Raw genomic sequence first — 22,568 nt, 5'->3', positions numbered from 1 at the left:
CGCAGGCCGGGCCTGGGGAGAGGGCGGGGCTCTACGAAGACCCTCCCAGCTGCTCAGGAGGCTGAGATCTGAGGATCGCGGTTCAAAGCCAGCCCGGGCAGGAAAGTCCCTGAGACTCTGATCTCCCATGAACCACCAGGAAACTGGAAGTGGCGCTGTGGCTCCAAGTGGTGGAGCGCTGGCCTTGAGTGGAAAAACCTCAGGGACAGCGCCTGGGTCCTGAGTTCAAGACCCACAACCGACCAAACAAACACCTCTCACCTTCTTCTCTGACAGACTCTACCAAGTCTGGATGGTTCGAGATCGAGACTGAGGGGGGAGTGGGGGTCATCAGGGTTAATGACACCCTAGACCGAGAGCAGCTGCTGCAGGAGGATGAGGAGGTGCAGGTTCAGGTCACGGTGAGTGTGTGGTAGGGTTCCTAACCTCCCTGGCCTCTGACCCTTGCCTTGGCTCTTTGCCCTCTGACCTCTGCCCCGGGCCTTAGGCCACCGAGGAGCATCTCAACATCTACGGTCAGGAAGCCAAGGCGAGCGTGTGGGTCACCATCCGGGTGACGGATGTCAACGATCACAAGCCGGAGTTTTTCAACTGCAGCCTGGAAAGCTGCGCCTTCACGGCGGACGAGGCCCAGGCCAGCTTCACGGGCTGGGTGGAGGAGCACGCCGCCTCCCGCATCCCCATCGAAGGTCTCACCATGGTGGCCTACGACCCCGACAAGGCAGGTGCTGGGGCTGGGCCCGGGGACGGGGTCACCGGGTGCCTCGGGGGGCCGAGATCGGAGAGATCGCAGTTCGAACCCGGCCGGGGTTGGGAAAGTCCATGCAACTCGCACCTCCCACTGGCCACCATTGCAAGAGCCAGAAGCGGGGCTGTGGCTCAAGTGGTAGAGCGCCGGCCTTGAGCCATGGAGAACTGTGCCACGCGGGGCGGGGCCTGGCTGGGGCCTGGCGTGGGCCCGGGGCGGGGCCAGGCTGGTGACGGTGTGGGCCCGGGGCGGGGCCAGGCTGGTGACGGTGTGGGCCCGGGGCGGGGCCAGGCTGGTGACGGTGTGGGCGCGGGGCGGGGCCTGGCGTGGGCGCGGGGCGGGGCCTGGCGTGGGCGCGGGGCGGGGCCTGGCGTGGGCGCGGAGCGGGGCCTGGTTTGGGCGCGGGGCGGGGCCAGGCTGGGGATGGTGTGGGGGAACAGGGCGTGGCCTGGCGTGGGCGCGGGGCGGGGCCTGGCTGGGGCCTGGCATGGGCACAGGGCGGGGCCAGGCTGGGGATGGCGTGGGCGCGGGGCGGGGCCTGGCGTGGGCGCGGGGCGGGGCCTGGTTTGGGCGCGGGGCGGGGCCAGGCTGGGGATGGTGTGGGGGAACAGGGCGTGGCCTGGCGTGGACGCGGGGCGGGGCCTGGTGTAGGCACGGGGCGGGGCCTGGCGTGGGCGCAGGGCGGGGCCTGGCGTGGGCGCGGGGCGGGGCCTGGCTGGGGACGGCGTGGGCGCGGGGCGGGGCCTGGCGTGGGCGCGGGGCGGGGCCAGGCTGGTGACGGTGTGGGCGCGGGGCGGGGCCAGGCCAGGGATGACGTGGGCGCGGGGCGGGGCCAGGCCAGGGATGACGTGGGCGTGGGGTGGGGCCAGGCCGGTGAGGGCGTGGGCGCGGGGCGGGGCCAGGCTGGGGAATGACGTGAGTGTGGGGCGGGGCCTGGCGTGGGCGCGGGGCCAGGCCGGGGATGACGTGGGTGTGGGGCGGGGCCTGGCGTGGGCGCGGGGCGGGGCCAGGCCAGGGATGACGTGGGCACAGGGCGGGGCCTGGCATGGGCGCGGGGCGGGGCCTGGCGTGGGCGCGGGGCGGGGCCAGGCTTTGGGTGGGTGCTGGGGATGTTTCCTGTCCATCCAGGGACCCCCGCGGGACCCCGGGGGCGCTCCTGCCTGGTTGGAGCCATACAAGGCCCCGTGGTCTCTGTCCCTGGGGTCCTCCCCTGGGAGGGGGGGGCTTCAGGGGAGGGGAGGAGGAGGGCGGGCTGTCATACAGACCCTCTCCACAGGGCAGGAATGGCACCTTCGAGCTGTTTCTGGAAGGCCCTGACGCCCCAGCCTTCAGCGTCTCCCCAGCGCGAGCCGCAGGCTCAGCCGACGTTCAGGTGCTGGTCAGAGACTCCGAGATGGTGGATTACGAGAACAAGACGGTGATGATGGTGCAGGTGAGGGGCGATCCGGGGCACTGGGGGACGCAGCCACGGGCCGCCAACCCATCGGGCACGGAGGCTGCCACCAAGGGCCTGGTATTGTCATTCGGCCTTTCTTACTTGTCGGTGGTGGGCCTTGAACTCGGGGCCTGGGCGCTGTCCCTCAGCTCTTCAGCTCAAGGCGGGCGCTCTACCACTTGAGCCACAGCACCACTTCCAGTTTTCTGGTGGTTCCTGGGAGATCAGAGTCTCACAGACGTTCCTGCCCGGGCTGGCTTTGAACCCCGATCCTCAGATCTCAGCCTCCTGAGTTAGCTAGGATGACAGGCGTGAGCCACCAGCGCCCGGCTAGTGTTGCCTCTTCTGTCCTTAGGTGGTAGCCACTGATGTGGTGAGCAAGAACTCTTCAGTGGCTTCCGTGACCATCCATCTCAGAGACATCAATGACCACCGGCCTACCTTCCCCAAGAACCTGTATATCTTTGAGGTGCCAGAGCATAGCCCCCCGGGCTTTGTGGTCACCAACACCACCCTGGTGAGTGAGATGGGGCGTGGGCCAGGCCTGGCTGGGTGGAGGGAAGGTTGGACCCAGAAGTAGGAGCCCATGGCTCTGCAGGGAGTGTCTGCAAATGCACGTGGCACCTACATTTCTTGGTGTCAAGAAGCGTGGCGGGGATCAGGGAAGGTGGCTCAGGGGTAGAGCGCTTGCCTAGCATGCATGAAGCCCGGGGTTCGATTCCTCAGTACCCCAGACACAGAAAAAGCCAGAAGTGGTGCTGTGGCTCAAGAGGTAGAGTGCTGGCCTTGAGCGAAAGTAGTTCAGGGACAGTGCCCAGGCCCTGAGTTCAAGCCCCAGGACTGGCTCAGAGAAACAAAACAAAGCATGGGAGCTACCTTCCCATTTGCAGTGATTGCCCGTGTGTCCCCACACTGTCCCTTTACCGCTCTGTTTCGCAGGCTACCGACCCTGACACAGGTGAATGGGGCCACATCACCTACAGCCTGCTCCCAGGAAATGGGTAAGGGGGACAGGGAGAGGGGCTGAGAAAATGTAGGACTCTCAGTGACATCTCCATTCTGGAAAGACAATGAACAATTAAAGAAAAAACAAAGTGATTCATCTTGTTTTCTGTCACTATACTGGCATGCCTGAGGCTGCACATGTTATGAAGAGAAGAGGTTTGCGTAGATCACAGTTCTGGAGGTCCAAGGGCCTGGCGTGGGCATTGGCTCAGCTGGCATGGGGACTTCCTGGTGGGTGGCGTTAAGGTAGCCGCAACTTGGGAGAGATGACATGAAATCCAGGAAATCCAGCTGGGCGTTGATAGCTCACGCCTGGCATCCTAGCTGCTCAGCAGGTCTGAGGTGCGTGGGTTCGAAGCCAGCCTGTACAGAAGAGTCCACGGAACTCTTATCTATAATTATAACCACCAAAAAGCTGGAAGTGGAGATAGGGCTTAAGTGGTCGAGTTAAAGCCTTGAGCAAAACAGTTCAGGGATAGGACTAGGAAGGTGGCTCAGTGGTAGAATGCTTGCCTTGCATGCATGAAGCCTGGGGTTCCATTCCTCAGCACCCCAGATGCAGAAAAAGCTGGAAGTGGCACTGTGGCTCAAGGGGTAGAGCGCTCGCCTTGAGCTGAAGAGCTGAGGGACAGCGCCCAGGCCCAGAGTTCAAGACCCAAGACCGACAACACAACGCAAACCCTAGTGGCAGTAAGTGAGCCTCTGTGGTCACACATACTGATTCTGATCACCCCGAGCAGGGTGGATCTCTTCGAGGTGGATCCGGACACGGGGACCGTGACGGTGAGAGACAGCTTGAATCTGGACCGAGAGCAGCAGACGGTGTATTTCCTCACTCTCCAGGCCACCGATGGCGGCAACCAGGCCTCCACCACCACGCTGGAAATCCACCTGCTGGACATCAATGACAATGCCCCCGAGGTCATGGGCTCCTACAACGTCTTTGTCCAGGAGGGGCATGGCAATGTGTCCCTGACCATCCTGGTAGGTGTGAGCCACCCTGGAGTTGGTGCGTGAGCTGGGGCAGGAGATCAAGGGATCGAGGCCTTTGGCCGGGCGCCGGTGGCTCACGCCTGTCATCCTAGCTACTCAGGAGGCTGAGATCTGAGGATGGTGGTTCAAAGCCAGCCCGGAGCAGGAGAGTTCCTGAGACTCCGATCTCCAATGAACCACCAGAAAACTAGAAGTGGAGCTGTGGCTCAAATGGTAGAGCGCCAGCCTTGAGCAAAAAGAGAAAAATCTAAGCAAGAGCACAAGACCTGCCTGGGTCCAAACCCAAGTCCTAACGTGCACACACACACACACACACACACACACACACACACACACATGCACACACATACACAAACACACACTATTGATTTCTTTATTTTCTTTTTGAAATGGGCCTCACAAACCTTGGCCAGGCAAGCTTAGATACAGGACTCTGACTGAAATCCACCTGCCTCTGCTTTGGCCTCTGTCTGGGATTACAGGCTTGCACTACAGAAGTAGGCTGCTGTTATTCCTGTTTGTTCGCTTTAATTTTGCATATGTGCAATATTCCAAATATTTGGATATCTGTAATATGCAAACTGGGGGTCAGGTCCATGAGGCATTAATTAGGGTCTCTTGCTGGTTAGAGCTAGAGAAGCAGAGAGGTCGATAAAGATGTATGAAGAAATGACTGCAGTGTTCTTCAACGCCTTATTTATGTCTTTCTTTTTGGTGCCAGTTCTTGGGTTTGAACTCAGTGCCTGGGCACAGTGTTTTTTGTTGTTGTTGGTTGTGGGACTTGAACTCTGGGCCTGGGCGTTGTCCCTGAGCATTTCAACTCAAGGCGAGCACTCTACCGCTTGAGCCACAGCACCACTTCTGGTTTTCTGGTGGTTTATTGGAGCTGAGAGTCTCACAGACTTTCCCACCTGGGCTGGCTTTGAACCGCGATCCTCAGATCTCAGCCTCCTGAGTGGCTGGGATGACAGGCGTGAGCCACCGTGCTTGGCTCCAATGCTCTCCTGTGAGCTGGGGATCTGAGCTGCTCAGATGGGGCTGGGAGAAGGTCATCTTGGCACTGGCCAGTCCCAGGCCTGATGCCCTCCTTGCTTCTGTAACAGGCCCAGGACAAAGACCAGCCAGGCACCAACAACAGCCTTTTGATCTTCACCCTGCTACCAGGGCCCTACAGCCACAACTTCTCCCTGGATCCCAGCACAGGCCTCCTTACGAACCTGGGGCCCCTGGACCGGGAGGCCATTGACCCTGCCCTGGAGGGCCGCATCGTGCTAGGGGTGCGGGTGTCTGATTGCGGGGTGCCCCCTCAGAGCACGGAGGTCAATGTCACCATCACGGTGGAGGTGAGGCTGCTCCCAGGAGCTCCCTGCAGGGGGCGCCATCTCCTCCCCTGCGGGAACCCTGGGTCTGAGCGTCTGAGCCTTGGCAGAAGGGGGAAGGGAGAGGTGGGAAGGGGAGAGGAAGGGAGGGGAGAGGGGAGGGGGGGCTTCTTAAACTGGAGTGGGGAGGGTGGGCAGGGCGATGGGGAGGGGATCTGGAGCTTAGATCTTCCTCTGCCCACACACAGGACATCAATGATAATGAGCCCATCTTCAACCAGTCCAGCTACCAATTCGCTGTGGCGGAGCGAGAAGCAGGTAAGTCTGGGCCCAGGGTGCTGGGGCTGGGCCCCAGGGTGCTGGGGCTGGGGCCCAGGGTGCTGGGGCTGGGGCCCAGGCTGCTGAGGCTGGGGCTCTGGGTTGGATAGAAGCATTCCTGAAGGTGAAGGCCTTATTACCAGGCCTGGTGTGTCATCAATACGGTTCCTGCTCTTATCTCTGAAGCTGTGGACAGGACTCAGTGTATGATAGACTCAGGAATGGACTTCCCTGTCCCACGGCTCACCCCCAAATAGCGAAAAGAACCATAGTCCCACTTCTGATCCCCCCCAATCAGTAAAAGAACCATAGACCCAGTGGCTCACACCTGTCATCCTAGTTACTCGGGAAGCTGAGATCTGAGGTTCCAGGTTGGAAATCAGACAAATCCAAGAGATTATCTCCAGTTACCCAGCAAAAGGTTGGGAATGGGGGTACGGCTCAAGCGGTAGAGCACTAACTTGGAGTGGAAAAGCCAATGGAGATCAAGCGTGTACGCACGCACACGCGCGCACACACACACACACACACACACACTTCTTTTCTTTCTAGTTCTGGGGTTTTGAACTCAGGGCCTGGGCGCTGTCCCTGCGCTCTTCAGCTCAAGGCGAGCACTCTACCCTTTGAGCCACAGCGCCACTTCTGGTTTTTTGGTGGTTTATCGGAGATAAGAGTCTCCAGGACTTTCCTGCCTGGGCTGGCTTTGAACCACGATCCTCAGATCTCAGCCTCCTGAGTAGCTAGGATGACAGTTGTGAACCACCAGTGCCAGGACCCCAGGAACCACATGAACAACTCCAACCACAGGACCCCACAAGAGCAAAAGAGCTAAAAGGGGCTTCTGCTAACCGGGTTCGGGGGACCCCTGCTAACTCTGTCTATTGTTCACAGGCATATGGGTGGGCACGGTGGAGGCTTGGGACGCAGACCAGACGGAGGCCAATAACCGAATCAGCTTCAGCCTGTCTGGCAGTGGTGCCAATAACTTTCTGCTCCAGAGCTCGATGCTGGGGTCTGGGAGGGCAGAAGGCCAACTCCGGCTGCCCCCCGACGTGAGCTTGGACTATGAGACACAGAATTTCTTCCAGCTGACCGTGCACGCCGAGAACCCGGGCCCCCAGGGGCCGGAGGCCACGGCCAACGTCCAGGTGATCGTGGAGGACGTGAATGATGAACCACCCACCCTGGTGGCGGCTTCTCTCCGAGAGATCTCCGTGGCAGAGAACGGCTCTCAGCATGGCCAGGTGGCTGAGATCCAGGCTCAGGATGTAGACACGGGAGCCCGGCTGGTGATCGAACTGGTGGACGTCATCTGTACCAAGGCCGGGCTGGACGTGGGCAGCCTGTGCCGTGGGTGGTTCTCGGTGGAAGCCAATGGCTCCGTGTACATCAACCAGAGCGAGGCCATCGACTTCGAGGCCTGTGATCGGGTCATGCTGGTCGTGCGGGCCTGTGATCTCGACACAGATCCCCGCTTCCAGGCCTACAGCGACAATGGTGAGAGTCGGGGTACAGCTCAGGGGCTGTGGGACAGAGTGGGGTGCGGTGCCTGGGGGCCTTCCCGGGGGGGGTCGATCAAAGTCATCTCCCAGCCTCAGTTTCCCCAGCTGCCCAGGGGAGCCAGGCATTAACAAATGGAGGATGTACATACGGGTCATTTAGGTGGAGCTGGGCATACAGATCTGATCTGATGCGGCAGTAGGAAGATCTGTATTCAAATCTGGCCATCAGCCAGGAGATGGAGTGATAGCCCAGACCCAGGCCACCGCCTAGCAAGTAGTTCATGCCCTGCACAAGACATGAAACCCCCCTTCTTTTCTTTTTTGGTCAGTCGTGGGGCTTGAACTCTGGGCCTGGGCGCTGTCCCTCAGCTCTTCAGCTCAAGGCGAGCGCTCTACCGCTTGAGCCACAGCGCCACGTCCGGTTTTCTGGTGGTTCATTAGAGATAGGAGTCTCGTAGACTTTCTTGCCCAGGCTGGCTTTGAACCGTGATCCTCAGATCCCAGCCTCCTGAGTAGCTAGGATGACAGGCCTGAGCCACCACAACCACCATTTTGCTTTTGTTTTTCCTCTGCTTTATGATCTTCTGCCTTCTCTTCCTCCCTTCCCTCCTTCCATTTCCTCTTGCTTTTCTTCCTCTCCTCTGCTCCTCTCCCTCCCTTCCTCCCTCCTTTTCTTCCTCCTTCCCTCCCTTTCTCCCTCCCTCCCTCCCTCCCTCCTTTCCTTCCTTCCTTCCTTCCCTCCTCCCTCCCTCCTTTCTTCCTTCCTTCCTTCCTTCCTTCCTCTTTCCTTTCCCTCCCTCCCTCTCTCCCTCCCTTCCTCTCTCTCCCTCCCTCCCTCTTTCCCTCCCTCCCTCCCTCCCTCTTTCCCTCCCTCCCTTCCTTCCTTTCTTCCTTCCTACCTTCCTCCTTTCCTTCCTTTCTTTCTCCCTCCCTTCCTCCTTCCCTCCCCTCCTCACTCCCTCCCTTCCTTCTTTCCTCCCTCCTTCCCTTCCTCTCTCTCTCCCTCCCTCCCTCCCTCCCTCTTTCCCTTCCTCCCTCCCTCCCTCCCTCCCTTCCTTCCTTCCTTTCTTCCTTCCTTCTTTCCTTCCTTCCTTTCTTCCTTCCTTCTTTCCTTCCTTCCTTCCTTTCCCTCCCTTCCTCTCTTCCTTCCTTCCTTCTTTCCTTTCTCCTTCCCTTCTTTCCTCCCTCCCTCCTTTTCTCCCTTCATCCCTCCCTCCTTCCCTCCCTCCCTCCTTCCCTCCCTCCCTCCCTCCTTCCTTCCTTCCTTCCTTCCTTCCTTCCTCCTTTCCTTCCTTTCTTTCTTCCTCCCTCCTTCCCTCCCCTCCTTCCTCCTTCCCTTCCTTATTCCCTCCCTCTCTCCCTCCTTTCCTCCCTCTTTCCCTCCTTCCCTCCTTCCTCCCTCCCTCCCTCCCTCCCTCCCCTTCCTCCCTGCCTTCCTTCCTCCCTCTCTTCCTTCCTTCCTCTCTCAATCCCTCCCTAACCCCTGTCCCTCCCTTCCTTCCTCTCTTAGTCTCCTCCTCCTTCTGAGACAGTGTCTCTCTCAGTGGTCCAGGCCAGTTGGAACTGGACAGCCTCCAGCCTCCCGCCCCCTCTGCTGCCGGGCTTACAGGTGTGCTCAGGGGCGCCGTCCCTAGGTCCAGTCCCAGCGCAGCCCTCTTGGCTCACCTTGACGGCTGTTTGCCGGTTGAGTCTAGGGAAGAAAGTCCCTGCCATGCAGGGAAGGGGAGGCTGGGGAGGCCCAGGCCTCTGCTCAGGAGCCCTTCTCCCCAGGGACCCTGGGCATCACCATCGAGGACATGAATGACAACGCGCCCTACTTCCTGCTGGACAACAAGACCTTCGGTAAGGGAGCTGCACCACCCCCCCAGCCTCCACCCTGCCGTTCCGTGCGGGCCTGTGCCACAGGACCAGTTGGCAATGCCCATAACCAGTCCTGAGGCTGCAGGATTCTCATGCTGTATGTATATGCCTGTCCTGGGATTTGAACTCAGGGCTTCAGGCTCTTGCTCAGCAGCTGCCACTGTACCACTTGAGCCACACACTTCCCTTGCGGGCCTGGCCTTAACCCATGATCCTCAGATCTCAGCCTCCTGAGTAGCTCCAAACCATCTGGCCATCCAAGTTTCCATTCCAGCCCGGACTTATCTGCTGTTTGGCTTGGAGCCAGGGTTTCTCTGGTTGGGTCTCAGTTTCCCTATCTGCACGATGGAAGGGAGTGACTAGGGGCTGCTGGAATGGGGTCTCTTTGGGCAGAGGTGTTGAGGGATGGTAGGCCTGGAGCCCGCTAGTGGGCAGGGCTGGACCCTGCCCCGCCCCATTCTGACCCCGCCCCATCCCTGTCCTGACCCCGCCCCGACGCCATCTTCTCATACCTACAGTCATTATCCCAGAGCTCGTGATCCCTGACCAGCAGGTGGCTTACGTCCAGGTGAGTGTTTTACTCCCCCACCTCTGTGGTTGTGTTCACTGTTGGGGGTACAAAGAGCGGAGGCTGGGAAGCTTTTTAGCACCCCACACCCCAAAATATCTCAACCTCAGAAAGGAAGAAAATGGTTCCCAAGGTAGGGAAAATGGAGCCCAAGGGGAATTGTGTGTGTGTGTGTGTGTCCTGGTACTTGGGCTTGAACTCAGGGCCTGGGCGCTGTCTCTGAGCTCTTTTGCTCAAGGTGAGCACTCTACCACTTGAGCCACAGCGCCACTTCCAGCTTTTTCTGCTTATGTGGTGCAGAGGAATCGAACCCAGGGCCTCATGCATGCAAGGCAAGCGCTCTACCACGGAGCCACCTTCCCAGCCTGCACGTCTGGCTTTTTTAGTGGTAACTGGAAATAAGAATCCCAACGACTTTCCAACCTGGGGTTGGGTTAGGTTCAAACTGGGACCCTCAGATCTGTTTCCCGAGTAGCTGGGATTACAGGCCACCCTGCTGCACCTGCTAGTTGACCTCATCAGATTTCCTTAATTGTTCAGTTTGCTATTCATAAAGATTTCATGACCATCAATAGCACTTTGCCAGCTAGAATATTTTTACCCCTCCTCACTACACAGGAATGCTGGAATATGATGATGAGCTCCCAGGCAATTATAAATTAAATGAGTTCCTTCTACTTAATTCATTTCCCCAGGACAAAATTCTAATAATGCTTTCAATTTGTTCTGAGTGAAGCTGGGTGTGTGTACTAGAGGGTGTTGGCTCTCTGTGTGGGTTGAGCCCCTGGGGCTGGGTCTAGCTGCTGGGCCTCTTACTGACCTGCAGAACTACCATGCCTCTCTGAGACTCAGTTTCCCTTTTATATTTTATTCATTTTGTATTTTTTGATCTGTCCTGGGGCTTAAACTCTGGGCCTGGGCGCTGTCCCTGAGCTCTTCAGCTCAAGAAGAGCACTCTACCACTTGAGCCACAGTGCCACTTCCTGTTTTCTACTGATTAATTGGAGATAGGAGTCTCACAGACTTCCCTGCCTGGGCTGGCTTTGAACTGTGATCCTCAGATCTCAGCCTCCTGAGTAGTTAGGATGACAGGCGTGAGCCACCGAGCACCCCACTGGAGAACTCTTAAACTCTCCCTTTCCCCCTCCTTCCCACCCCCTCTCACTCTTCTATCTCTTAAGAAGAGCTTGTGCTAGCTGGCCCTGGGTGGCTCACATTGGTAATGCTAGCTACTCAGGAGGCTGAGATCTGAGGATCATGGTTCAAAGCCAGCCCAAGCAGGGAAGTCCATGAGACTCTTCAATTAACCATGGAAAAGCCAGAAATGGAGCTGTGGCTCAAGTGGCAGAGCACCAGCCTTTAGCGAAAAAACGAAGAGCACCCAGGCCCTGAGTTCAAGCCCCAGGATGCCAGGATGGGTGGACACACAGACACACAGACACACAGACACAGACACACAGACACACACACACACACAAGCTTGTGCTTACTTAATGTGGGGGGCACTTGGAGAGCTGTGGAGAGGGTGGGTACTGTGTGGACCTCCCAGAACACTGTTGCCACTGATCCCTGGGAAAGGGGTGTCCGACTTAGCCCCCCCCAAATATGCTAACCTTTTGTTCCCAGGCCAGAGATGAAGATTCAGGAGCCAATGCCAACATCAAGTTCTCGCTCCTCCGGGTGGATTTCGTCTCTGAGGATGGGACCACCACCCCATTCAATAACTACTTCCAGATCTCTACTACATCAGAGGCCGGCGTGTTTACCGGCAGTATCCAGTAACTATGATCAGCAACTGGATTTTGGGGGGATTTGGGGGGGGACAGGGGAGGCTTGAGGGCACTAAGCCCTGCCCCTCCCCCATCCTGGAATATGCACCAGTGAGTTCCAGAAAGGTTTAAGCTGAGATCTGAGGATCGCAGTTCAAAGCCAGCAAGGGGCAGGAAAATGTGTGAGACTCTTATCTCCAGTGAATAACCAGAAAACCGGAGGTGGAGCTGTGGTTCAAAGAGGTAGAGCGTTTGCCTTGAGTGAAAAAGCTCAGGGACAGCACCCAGGATCTGAGTTCAAATCTCACAACCACCCTCCCTCCCTTCCCCCCAATAAAAGGATTGAGCTTTTCTTTTATTGGTCGTAGGGCTTGAACTCTGGGCCTGGGCGCTGTCCCTCAGCTCTTCAGCTCAAGGCAAGCGTTCTACCACTTGAGCCACAGCGCCACTTCTGGTTTTCTGGTGGTTCATAGGAGATAAGATTTCCTGCCCGGGCTGGCTTTGAACCGCGATCCTCAGATCTCAGCCTCCTGAGTAGCGAGGATGACAGGTGTGCGCCATCGGCACCCAGCTTGAGCTATGTTTTCTTCCGACCTCCAGGCTGGTAACCAGCTTGGATTCCACTCTTCAGGGCACTTACCAAGTGACAGTTCAGGCCCGGGACCACGTGTTGGACAATGTGACCCACAAGACCCAAATCACCCTGAATGTGAGTGGTGTGTTGGTCCCTGCCTCCAGCAATCCCAGCCCCCCCAAAACTCAGTCTCCCAGGCCTGGGCGCCCCATGGCTCATCTCCCACCCACCCCCAGCTGTTCACGGTGGACCAGAGTTATCGCGTGAGGCTGCAATTCTCCACGAGCAAAGACGAGGTGGGCGCCAACATGGAGGACATCAAGGCGTAGGTCTGGGGGACACAGGAAAAGGGGGGGGTTGTGGGAAGCATTGAGGGGGTGCTAGGAGGTGGATCCCCCCAACAAGATCTGGATAGACTGCTTGCCTCTCCACTCTGGCCCTGACTCTGTCACCCCTGGACCTGGATCTCCTTTCTGTGTGTCCCCAAAGCTCAGGCCGCGGGCCAAAGGCACCGAGAGCTGGGAACAGAGCCGCCATGTTTGGTGGTGATGGTTGTGTATTACCCAGGAGCGCTCTGCTCCCCCAAAGCAAACCCTGAACCCCAGAGGGAAGGCTTTCCTGCCCGAATTTACACAGGTGCCATCCTGGGCCCAAGCCAGGGCCCCCCCCCACCCCGCCCCAGCTCTCTGAGGCCTGTGTCTTCTGCAGGGCACTGGCCCAAGCCACCAGGACCAGCGTCTACGTGGTGGACATTCAGAACATAAACCCCGCAGCCCGGTGAGGGCCTTACAGTGTGGGTGGTGGGGTGAGGGCGAGGCCTGCCATGGTCCTGGGCTGTTTGACCCCCTCCGACCCCCACTTCCCTGCGTTCCAGGGCCCAAGCCGTCTCCTACCTTGATGCCTACTTTGTGTTCCCCAATGGGACAGCGCTGACACTGAACCAGCTGAGCGTGTGAGTGGGTGGTGGGGCCTGGGGATGGGGTGGTGCCACCCTGGGACCCCGGGGGGGGTGTCTTGGGGGGCAGCAGGCCCCAGGGGACCTCGGTGCCCCTGGGTCTGAGTATGATTGCGATTGTGCGGCAGGATGATCCGGAGAGACCAGGACTCCCTGACACAGCTGCTCAACATGGGGCTGGTGGTCCTGGTGAGAGGGGGGGGGAGAGGGAGAGGAAAGGGGAGGGCGAGGGGGACCGGGAGGGCAGAGGAGAGGAGATGGAGGGAGGAAGGAAAGGAGGAAAAAGAGGGGGGAGATGGCGGAGGGGAAGATGGAGGGGAGAGGGGGCAGGAAGGAGAAGGGGGGTATGGGAGATAGGGGGAGGGGAAGATGGAGGGGGAAGGAGTAGAGGGGGAGGGGGAGGGGAGCTGGGATGAGGCTCTGGAGGGGGAGGGGATGGAGGGGGAGAGGAAAGACAAAGGGATGTGGGGAGGTGGCAGGGAGGGAAAGAGAAAGAGGCCAGGATGGAGAGTGGAATGGACAGGAGGGGAGGGGACAGGGAGGAGGAGGGGGGAGGAGAGTGGGGGCGGGGGAAGGGAGGGGAGGGGACAGGGAGGAGGAGGGGGGAGGAGGGGTGTGTCCCCGCAGCCTCCCCACGCTCCTCCTCCTCCTCCTCCTCCTCCCCTCCTCCAGGGATCCCAGGAGAGCCAGGAGTCCAGCCAGCCCCAGGTGCTGTCCAACACCATCATAGGACTGGCCGTGGCGTTGGTGCTGGTCCTGCTGATCATGAGCGTAGCCCTGGTGTGCGTGAGGAAGAGGTGCGGTGAGACCCCCTCCCCCTCCCCCTCCCCCACCTGGCCCGGAGGGATGGACGGAGAGAGCTGGAATTCAGGCACAATCCCCATCCCTGGCCCTTGCCACGTGCTTCTCCCCGACTCCTCCATCCCTCAGTGGGGTGCAGTGAGCAGGACCCCCTCCCCCATCCCATCCCCCCCATCCCCCACAGCTACCACCGGAAGCTCCGGGCCATGAAGGCCGGCAAGGAGGCCCGGAGGACGGCGGTGGGGACAGCAGTGGCCTCCGGGCCCGCCATCCCCGGGACCAACGTGTATAACGCCGAGCGGTGAGCGAGCGCGGGGCGCGGGGTGGACAGGAGGCCTGGCCCGTGGCCGGGCGCCACGCCGACTGACCACGCCTTCTTCCCAGGGCCAACCCCATGCTGGACCTCCCCGCCAAAGACCTGGAGTACGTGTCCTCCTCCAGTGACCAGGACTACGTCAGGTACGCAGCCAGGCTCGGGGCTGGTGTGGGACAAGAGGAGGCGCGGTGGTGATGGGCGTGATCATGGGAGTGGTGGGATGATGATGATGATGATGATGGTGATGATGGTGATGATGATGATGATGATGGTGGTGATGATGATGATGATGATGGTGGTGGTGGTGGTGATGACGATGATGGTGATGGTGATGATGATGATGATGATGGTGGTGGTGATGACGATGATGGTGATGGTGGTGATGATGATGGTGATGATGGTGGTGATGATGATGATGGTGGTGATGATGATGATGATGGTGATGATGATGATGATGACGATGGTGATGGTGGTGATGATGATGGTGATGATGGTGGTGATGATGATGATGGTGATGATGATGATGATGGTGATGATGATGGTGATGATGGTGGTGATGATGGTGATGATGACGATGATGATGGTGATGATGATGGTGGTGATGATGGTGATGATGATGATGGTGATGATGATGGTGGTGATGATGGTGGTGATGATGGAGATGATGGTGGTGATGATGGTGATGATGATGATGATATGATGATGATGATGATGATGATGATGATGATGATGATGGTGATGATGATGGTGATGGTGATGATGATGATGATGGTGATGGTGATGATGATGATGGTGGTGGTGGTGATGATGATGATGGTAGTGATGATGATGGCGGTAATGATGATGATGATGATGATGATGGTGGTGATGATGGTGATGGTGATGATGATGATGATGATGATGATGGTGATGATGATGATGGTGGTGATGATGGTGGTGGTGATGATGATGGCGGTGATGGTGGTGGTGGTGATGATGGTTGTGGAGATGGTGATGGTGATGGTTGGGGATAATGTTGGTGATGATGATGGTAATGGTGTTGTGGTAATGGTGAAATGGATGTTGGTGGCGACGATGGTGATGGTATTGAAGATGATGGTGATGGTATTGATGATGGTGATGGTATTGATGATGATGGTGATGGTATTGAAGATGATGGTGATGGTATTAAAGATGATGGTGATGGTATTGATGATGGTGATGGTATTGATGATGATGGTGATGGTATTAAAGATGATGGTGATGGTATTGAAGATGATGGTGATGGTGTTGATGATGATGGTATTGATGATGATGATGGTATTGACGATGGCGACGGTATTGATATGGTGATGGTATTGATGATGATGGTGATGATATTGAAGATAATGTTGATGGTATTGATGATGGTGTTGATGATGTGGTGGTGGTGATGATGGTGATGATGATGATGGTGTGGTGGTGGTGATGGTGGTGATCATAGTTGTTGGTGATGATGGTGATGGTATTGATGATGAGGATGTGGTGGTGGTGGTGATGTTGGTGATGATGATGATGGTGATGATGATGATAATAATGATGGTGATGGTATTGATGATGATGATAGTGATGGTATTGATGATGGTGATGGTATTGATGATGGTGATGGTATTGAAGATGATGGTGATGGTATTGATGCTGATGATGCTGATGCTGATGATGGTGTGGTGGTGAAGCTGGTGCTGGCGGGCACAATGGAAGTGACTCCATTACTTCCCCCTCAGCCTCAATTCCCTGGACGAGAATTCCGTGGACGTGAACAGGGACAGTCAGGCCACCAAGGTAAGAGGTGGCAGGAGGGGGGGATGGGCTCTCTCTGAAGGGCAGAGCTGGAGGCACCTGCAGCTCACGCCCTCAGCCTCCTCCGCCCTCACATCTTTCCCCTTCCCTGCCTCCCGCTGTCATCCTCGCTACCCAGGAGGCTGAGGTCTGAGGATCACGGTTCAAAGCCAGCCTGGGAAACCAAAATCCCTGTGAGACGCTTATGTTAGAAGCACTTGAGAAACTAGAAGTGGCACTGTGGCTCAAAGTGGTAGAGCACCAGCCTTGAGTACACAGAGCTCAGGGACAGCGCCCAGGCCCCGAGATCAAGCCTCACCACCACCACCACCAAAACAGAAGGAATTGTTAATAGATTGCTAATAGTGCTGAAGTCGAATGTCTCTGAAACTCATGCCCTGGGCACTGTCCCTTGTGTGTATATATATGTATATTGGTCAGTTGTGGGGCTTGAACTCAGGGCCTAGGCGCTGACCCTCAGCTCTTCAGCTCAAGATGAGTGCTCAATCACTTGAGCCACAGCGCCACTTCTGGTTTCCTGGTGGTTCACTGGAGATCAGAGTCTCATAGACTTTCCTGCCCGGGCTGGCTTTGAACCACGATCCTCAGATCTCAGCCTCCTGAGTAGCTAGGATGACAGGCGTGAGCCACCGGGGCCAGGCTGCTCTGCCCCTTTCTGGCCAGGGCTGTCCTCTGTAATGAATTGTGCCCATGTGGTGCCTGTTGTGAGTGTGTGTGTGTGGGGGAACAGAAACTGCCATCAACAGATAGCAGGACTGGACATTTCCCCAGGACGGGGCAGAATGTTGGGGTGTAGCAAACACCCCACCCCAGGTCCTCCTTCACCTGAGCTGTGGCCACCTTTGCCACACAACCAGAAGCGCAGAGAGCCTGGGAGAAGATCACCCCTATTTACACCTTCCCCCCTCCCCACCCCCAGAAGGAGCCTGGCCACAGCCCACCGGGGCCAGATCCGGAGCCCCTAAGTGTGGTGTTGGCAGACAGGAAGATGGGCACCCAGGGCCCAGGGCGGGAGGTGCTGTCCTTCACCAACGCTGGCCTGGACACCACGGACCTGTGAAGACTGCCCCCCCAGCCCTGACCTGCCTCTCCCCTCCCCCTCCCCCCCAGATGTAATAATAGACGTGTCTCTTTTGTCTCCTGCCTTCCGTCCCATGTCACCACACAAGGGATTGGGGAAAGATTTTATTACCAAGGTCTATGGTGACAATTTATACCCCAAACCAAAAAAAAAATGGAGGCTGGAGGGATTGAGGGGGGTGGGGGACAAGGGCGCAGTGATTATAAGGGACTGGGGGGTGTGTCACAGCACGGGAGGGGTTCAGGGAGCTGGGGTAGGGGACAAGCAAGAACTGCGGGGTGGCTCCACCTCCATCTCCAGCGCCAGCTGTCACCCCGCCTGTGACCTTGACGGGTGACCTGCAGTCCTTGCTGACCCGGTGTGGGTGGGGGACAGGGGAGGGGAGGAAGGACCACCAAAATCATGCAAGAGAGATGCCTAGTCCATGGGGCCAGCCGGCCCTGCCCGACCCACTGCTAAGACTCCCTGGCGACCCAGGGGAGGAGGGGTGTGGGGAGGGTGGAGAGGAGGGGGGAGAGCTCTCTGGCACACCGATGCCCGCACATGCGCAGTACCACTTAAGAGAGTTGCATGCAGTCTTTCCTAGTTCTGGGGGGTGGGGGATGGGGTGGGGAGGGGCTGGAGCCCCATTGCACCAGTCTGACCATCTTAGAAACTCAGCTCTGGGGGGAGAGGGAGGAGGGGGAGAGAGGTGGGTGGAGGGGTGCCCAGCAGGTCCCAAGCTCACCCAGTGTAAGGGAGGGGGAATGGAGAGGTGGAGGGGGGGATGGAGAGGTGTGGGGGGGATGGAGGGGTGTGGGGGGATGGAAGGGTGGGGGATGGAGGGGTGTGGGTGGGATGGAGGGGTGTGGGTGGGATGGAGGGGTGTGGGGGGATGGAGAGGTGGAGGGGGAGATAGGTGGAGGGGGGATGGAGGGGTGTGTGGGGGATGGAGAGGTGTGGGGGGATGGATAGGTGGAGGGGGGATGGATAGGTGGAGGGGGGGATGGAGGGGTGTGGGGGGGATGGAGGGGTGTGGGGGGATGGAAGGGTGTGTGGGGGATGGAGGGGTGTGGGGGGAATGGAAAGGTGGAGGGGGGAATGGAGAGGTGGAGGGGGGGATGGAGAGGTGGAGGGGGGGATGGAGAGGTGGAGGGGAGGATGGAGAGGTGGAGGGGGGATGGAGGTGTGGGGGGGATGGAGGGGTGTGGGGGGAATGGAAAGGTGGAGGGGGGGATGGAGAGGTGTGTGGGGGATGGAGGGGTGTGGGGGGATGGAAGGGTGTGTGGGGGATGGAGGGGTGTGGGGGGAATGGAGAGGTGGAGGGGGGAATGGAGAGGTGGAGGGGGGGATGGAGAGGTGGAGGGGAGGATGGAGAGGTGGAGGGGGGGATGGAGGGGTGTGGGGGGATGGAGGGGTGTGGGGGGAATGGAAAGGTGGAGGGGGGAATGGAGAGGTGGAGGGGGGATGGAGGGGTGTGGGGGGGATGGATAGGTGGAGGGGGGATGGAGGGGTGTGTGGGGGATGGAGGTGTGGGGGGATGGAGGGGTGTGTGGGGGATGGAGAGGTGGGGATGGAGGGGTGGGGGGGATGGAGAGGTGTGTGGGGGATGGAGGGGTGTGTGGGGGATGGAGAGGTGGGGATGGAGGGGTGGGGGGGGATGGAGGGGTGTGGGGGGGATGGAGAGGTGTGTGGGGAGCACGCGATGAGGGAGGGAGGGGGGTGAAGGTGGATTCTGGGGTTCCTCAACACTAAGGGGAGGCGTTTGGAGAGGGCGGGGCGGGGCGCCACAGGCCCGGCCCGGTGTGTGTGTGTGTGGGGGGTGTGTGTGGCTGCGGGCCTTGGGGCGCCTGAGGCCGTGGGCGCCCCCTCCCGTGCCCCGGGGGCGCGCGTAGAAAACGTGGGGCGGGCTGGGGGGGGGTCACTCGGCCGTGGGCCCGGCCCGCGAGCAGCACCGCGGCCGGCGCACGCTCTGCAGCAGCGCGCGGAACAGGCCGGGCGGGCGCTTGGGCTCGGGCTCGGGCGGCGGCGGCGCGCTGCGCACGGAGCCGGCGCGGCCGGGACCCGCCCGGGGGGCGGCGGCGGGGACCGCAGCGGCGGCGGGGGGCGGCGGCGCGGGGGCCCCCTGGCGGCCGTGCTCCTCGATCTGCCGTTCCAGATGCTTCTGGATGGCCAGGCCCAGCACCTCCACCTCCATGGCGGCGCCGTACACCTCCCACGTCATGCCCTTCTCGTCCCACTTGACGTCGCGCACGGGCTCCGCGGCCTCGGGCGGCGCCAGGGCGGCCGCCAGCGCCGAGCCGGGCCGCACGCGCACCTCGGGGAAGGCGGCGGCGGGGGGCGCGGCGCCGGCCTGCGGGGTCATGGGCCCCGTGGCCACCGACCGCGTCTCGGGGATGGCGGCGGCGGCGGCGCCCAGCGACACCTGCAGCCCCGCGTCCCGGCGGCGCGGGGGGCCCTGGAAGCTGAAGGCCGGGGTGCCCGGCGGGGCGCCGTCCTGGGGGGACATGGGGCTCACGGCCACCGACACGCAGGCCTGCGCCTCGGCCTGCGTGCCCGCGTCCTCGCGCGCGGGGCCCGGCGGGGAGCCGCCCGCGTCCCACGACGGCGCCTTGGTGAAGTTGTCCCGGGTCCGCGGCCCCGTGGTCATCGTCGTGGAGTCGGTGGATCCCGGCGGCCCCGCGGGCTGCTGCTCCTTCTCGGGAGTCGGGGACCCCGCCGCCCCCCGCGGCTGGGAAGATGGGGTGCGCCCCTGCCCGGGGCGCTGGGCGGCCCGTGGGTCCCCGGCCTCGGGCTGGGCCTTCCCGGAGGCCCCGATCTCCGCCTCCTCCGTGGTGGGGTCCCCCTGGATGTCGGGGGTCAGCGGGGGACCCCCCTTTTCCTTGGGCATCGTCGTCGTGGCGTTCCTGGGGTCTCCAGATGGGGCCGAGGCCCGGGGCTCCACTTTCCCTTCCGGCCCTGGGATGTTCTCCACAGCGCACGGGGGACCCCCTGTCCCCGGGGATCGGGGTCCCCCAGGACCCGAGGACACAGGCCCGGCCTTGCCAGAAGATGATGACAACACCGACGACGACGACGACGTTGTGACATTTCCCAGGGCTGCCGTGGGCTCCGCCCTCCCAGGAAACTCGGGGTTCCCCGAGGGGTCAGTGGTCCCCCTCTTCGCCACTGCCCACCCCTGTTCGTCTGCCCGTCCTGGAGACGAGGGCTGTGGTGGCTTTGCTGGGGACACCAGCCCCTCCTCCACCTCGCCCGAGGAGACAGCGCCTGGCTCACCGCAAGGTCCAGACCCCCCACTTTGCACGGCAGATGTGGGGTCTTCCCCAGGATCCATCTCTCCAGCGGCGGTCATCCTTACAGGTACAAGATGTCCTTCTCCTGAGGAGGTGGGGCTCCCCTTTCCCAGGGACCCACGGTCCTCTCTTGTGGGGGACCTGATTTCTGCATTTCCCAGAGATGGAGGTGCCGCCGATCTCAAGTGTTTGGCATCCTCCACCCTTCTGGTGGGCTCAGGATCCCCTATTCCAGAAGATTCAGGCTCCACCGAGAGTCCAGAATCTGTCTGTCCTGTGGCTGTGCGTTGGGTCTTTCCTGTGCATGTGTGTTCGGTACTTCCTAAGGATGCAGGATTCACCTCTCCAGGGTGTCCCGGATCGTGTTTCCCCAAAGACATGACATCTTCCTTCCTCGTTGGAGCAGGGACCATCTCCTCTGAAGATGGGGGGGGCTTAGGCTGCTCCTTGCTTGGGAACACAGCACCCACCTTTTGCAAAGACTCAGAGCCGCCCTGGTGGCTTGGAGACACCAGGTCTACCTCGCCGGTGCATCCAGGATCTGCCTTTCCCACTGATTCAGGCTCCTCCTTCTTGGCATATGGAGAGCCCATCCTTCCAGAAGCATCTCCCGGAGTAGAGACGGCAGGTTCACTCTTTTCTGTCAACAGAGGCTCTGCCTTGGAGAATCCAGACTCTTCCTTCCCCACGGCAGCGGGGTGTGCCTGCGTGGAGGATTTAGAATCCATCTCTTCCAAGAACGTGGGGTTTCTGTTCTCCGAGGAGGTGGGGACCGGGCTCACGGGGGACCTGGGCTCTGGCAGCCCAGCCAAAGCAGTCTCTGGGCTCCCTAAGACCAAGGCGGCGTCTGCTGCCAGGATCTCCTTGGTGGTGGGTCCTGGGGGAGGGGTGCAGGTAGAAGGACAGGCCATGTCCCCAGAAGGACCCTCAGAGCAGAGGGCCCCTTCCTCAACCCCACTGGGGCCGCTGGGTCTTGAGTCCATGGCTGGGTTTTGATCAGGGGTATCCCTGAGCGGGGAGGGGCTGGGCTTGGGCTGAGAGGCGCTGTGATCCTTCATGGCCGGGTGCCCAGTGCCCAGCCTCCCATCCTGCGGGGAGCTGAGGGACCCGGGAAGGCTGGAGCCAGGCTGGATCTTTAGCGCTGTCCATCGACCCTCGTGGCCATGCTGGAGACCACGGCTGCCGTCCAGTTCTGAAACACAAAGAGAGGACACGTTCAGGCTTCAGAGGAGACTGGGTGGGGAATGGTCTCCACCCTGATTCTCCCAGCAGCCCAAGTGCTCCTGCCCACAGGGGCACTGGGTTGAACACACAAATCCAACCATGTCACAATCTTGATCCCTCACATCCAGTGATCCTGTGAAGTGTGTGTGTGTGTGTGTGTGCATGTGTGTGCGTGTGTGTGTGTGTGTGTGTGTGTGAGTACAGGGGCTTGAACTCATGGCTTCAGGCTCTCAGCTTTTTTTTACTCAAGGGCTGGTGCACCGCCACTTGAGCCACAGCTCCACTTTCGGCTTTTTGCTTGTTCACGGGAACCTAAGAATCTCACAGACCTGTCGGCCTGCCTGGCTGATTGTGAACCACGACCCTCAGCTCTCAGCATCCTGGAGTAGCTGGGATTACAGGCGTGAGCTACAGTGCCCGGCTCAAACTTGCTCTCCTAAGTGTCTTGAGAGAAGTGGGAAATCTAGACCTTCATGTAAAAAAAAAAAAATATATATATATATGCTAATGAATTCAAGATTTAAAATAACAAGCCCAAACACTTAAGTGGGCCAAAGGAAACATGACTGTAGGCCACCTGCTTATGCCTGCATGGATGGTGTCTGGTCAAGGTAGGCCACGGATACCTGCAGGCCCGGCTGGAGGAAGAGGGGCTGGCCAGGCCCGAGGTGGAAGCAGCTCAGGCATGCATTCAAGCTCCTATTCAAGGGATCCTTCATCCATCACTCGGCTCCCTCTACAACAGGCTGGGAGCACTGGCAATAGTCCTGATATAAGGTCTTGCAAGGGTGGGGATTGCAGGCAGCAATTGGCTATAGTGGGTGATGGCCAGGGTGACCTGAAGGGTATTGGCTGGAGCAAGGGTTGCTGGGTAGCAGTGCTGGAGATGGGGTGAACTGAGTTTGAAGAAAGTCCAACAAGTAACTGGGTCTCCAAGCAACTCTTCTTCATGGCCTTAGACACTCCAGATTCACCCTGGACTCCCTCCCTCCCTCCCTTCCTCCTCCTCT

At 59.5% G+C, this 22,568-nt stretch overlaps 2 protein-coding genes across 2 annotated transcripts in view; one reads left to right on the top strand and one right to left on the bottom strand.

The window, feature by feature from the left end:
* Positions 1-17,124, top strand: part of Cdhr2 (cadherin related family member 2) — a 28,474-nt gene extending 11,350 nt beyond the window's left edge. The window contains exons 11-32 of the mRNA XM_070036511.1: positions 277-401; positions 488-721; positions 2,025-2,180; positions 2,539-2,700; positions 3,123-3,184; positions 3,929-4,172; positions 5,285-5,524; positions 5,749-5,818; positions 6,710-7,315; positions 9,091-9,162; positions 9,699-9,748; positions 11,375-11,526; positions 12,118-12,226; positions 12,328-12,416; positions 12,800-12,868; positions 12,966-13,043; positions 13,175-13,235; positions 13,719-13,843; positions 14,032-14,148; positions 14,232-14,306; positions 15,906-15,963; positions 16,901-17,124. Coding sequence (XP_069892612.1) covers positions 277-401; positions 488-721; positions 2,025-2,180; positions 2,539-2,700; positions 3,123-3,184; positions 3,929-4,172; positions 5,285-5,524; positions 5,749-5,818; positions 6,710-7,315; positions 9,091-9,162; positions 9,699-9,748; positions 11,375-11,526; positions 12,118-12,226; positions 12,328-12,416; positions 12,800-12,868; positions 12,966-13,043; positions 13,175-13,235; positions 13,719-13,843; positions 14,032-14,148; positions 14,232-14,306; positions 15,906-15,963; positions 16,901-17,041 — 3,095 coding nt within the window. The 3' untranslated portion in view covers positions 17,042-17,124. The remainder of the gene's footprint in view (positions 1-276; positions 402-487; positions 722-2,024; positions 2,181-2,538; positions 2,701-3,122; positions 3,185-3,928; positions 4,173-5,284; positions 5,525-5,748; positions 5,819-6,709; positions 7,316-9,090; positions 9,163-9,698; positions 9,749-11,374; positions 11,527-12,117; positions 12,227-12,327; positions 12,417-12,799; positions 12,869-12,965; positions 13,044-13,174; positions 13,236-13,718; positions 13,844-14,031; positions 14,149-14,231; positions 14,307-15,905; positions 15,964-16,900) is intronic.
* Positions 17,125-18,470: 1,346 nt separating this feature from the next.
* Gprin1 (G protein regulated inducer of neurite outgrowth 1) lies at positions 18,471-21,486 on the bottom strand. The gene has a single exon (XM_070036438.1). The coding sequence runs from the start codon at positions 21,390-21,392 to the stop codon at positions 18,963-18,965; it is 2,430 nt and encodes an 809-aa protein (XP_069892539.1). The 5' UTR covers positions 21,393-21,486; the 3' UTR covers positions 18,471-18,962.
* Positions 21,487-22,568: the final 1,082 nt, after the last annotated feature.

The sequence above is a fragment of the Dipodomys merriami genome, unplaced genomic scaffold (assembly GCF_024711535.1).
Source record: "Dipodomys merriami isolate MVZ:Mamm:240054 unplaced genomic scaffold, mDipMer1.0.p SCAF_271, whole genome shotgun sequence".
In the NCBI taxonomy this organism is placed as follows: Eukaryota; Metazoa; Chordata; class Mammalia; order Rodentia; family Heteromyidae; genus Dipodomys; species Dipodomys merriami.
The sequence above is the reverse complement of the archived record's forward strand: the minus strand, read 5'-3'. Positions and strand labels throughout refer to the sequence as shown.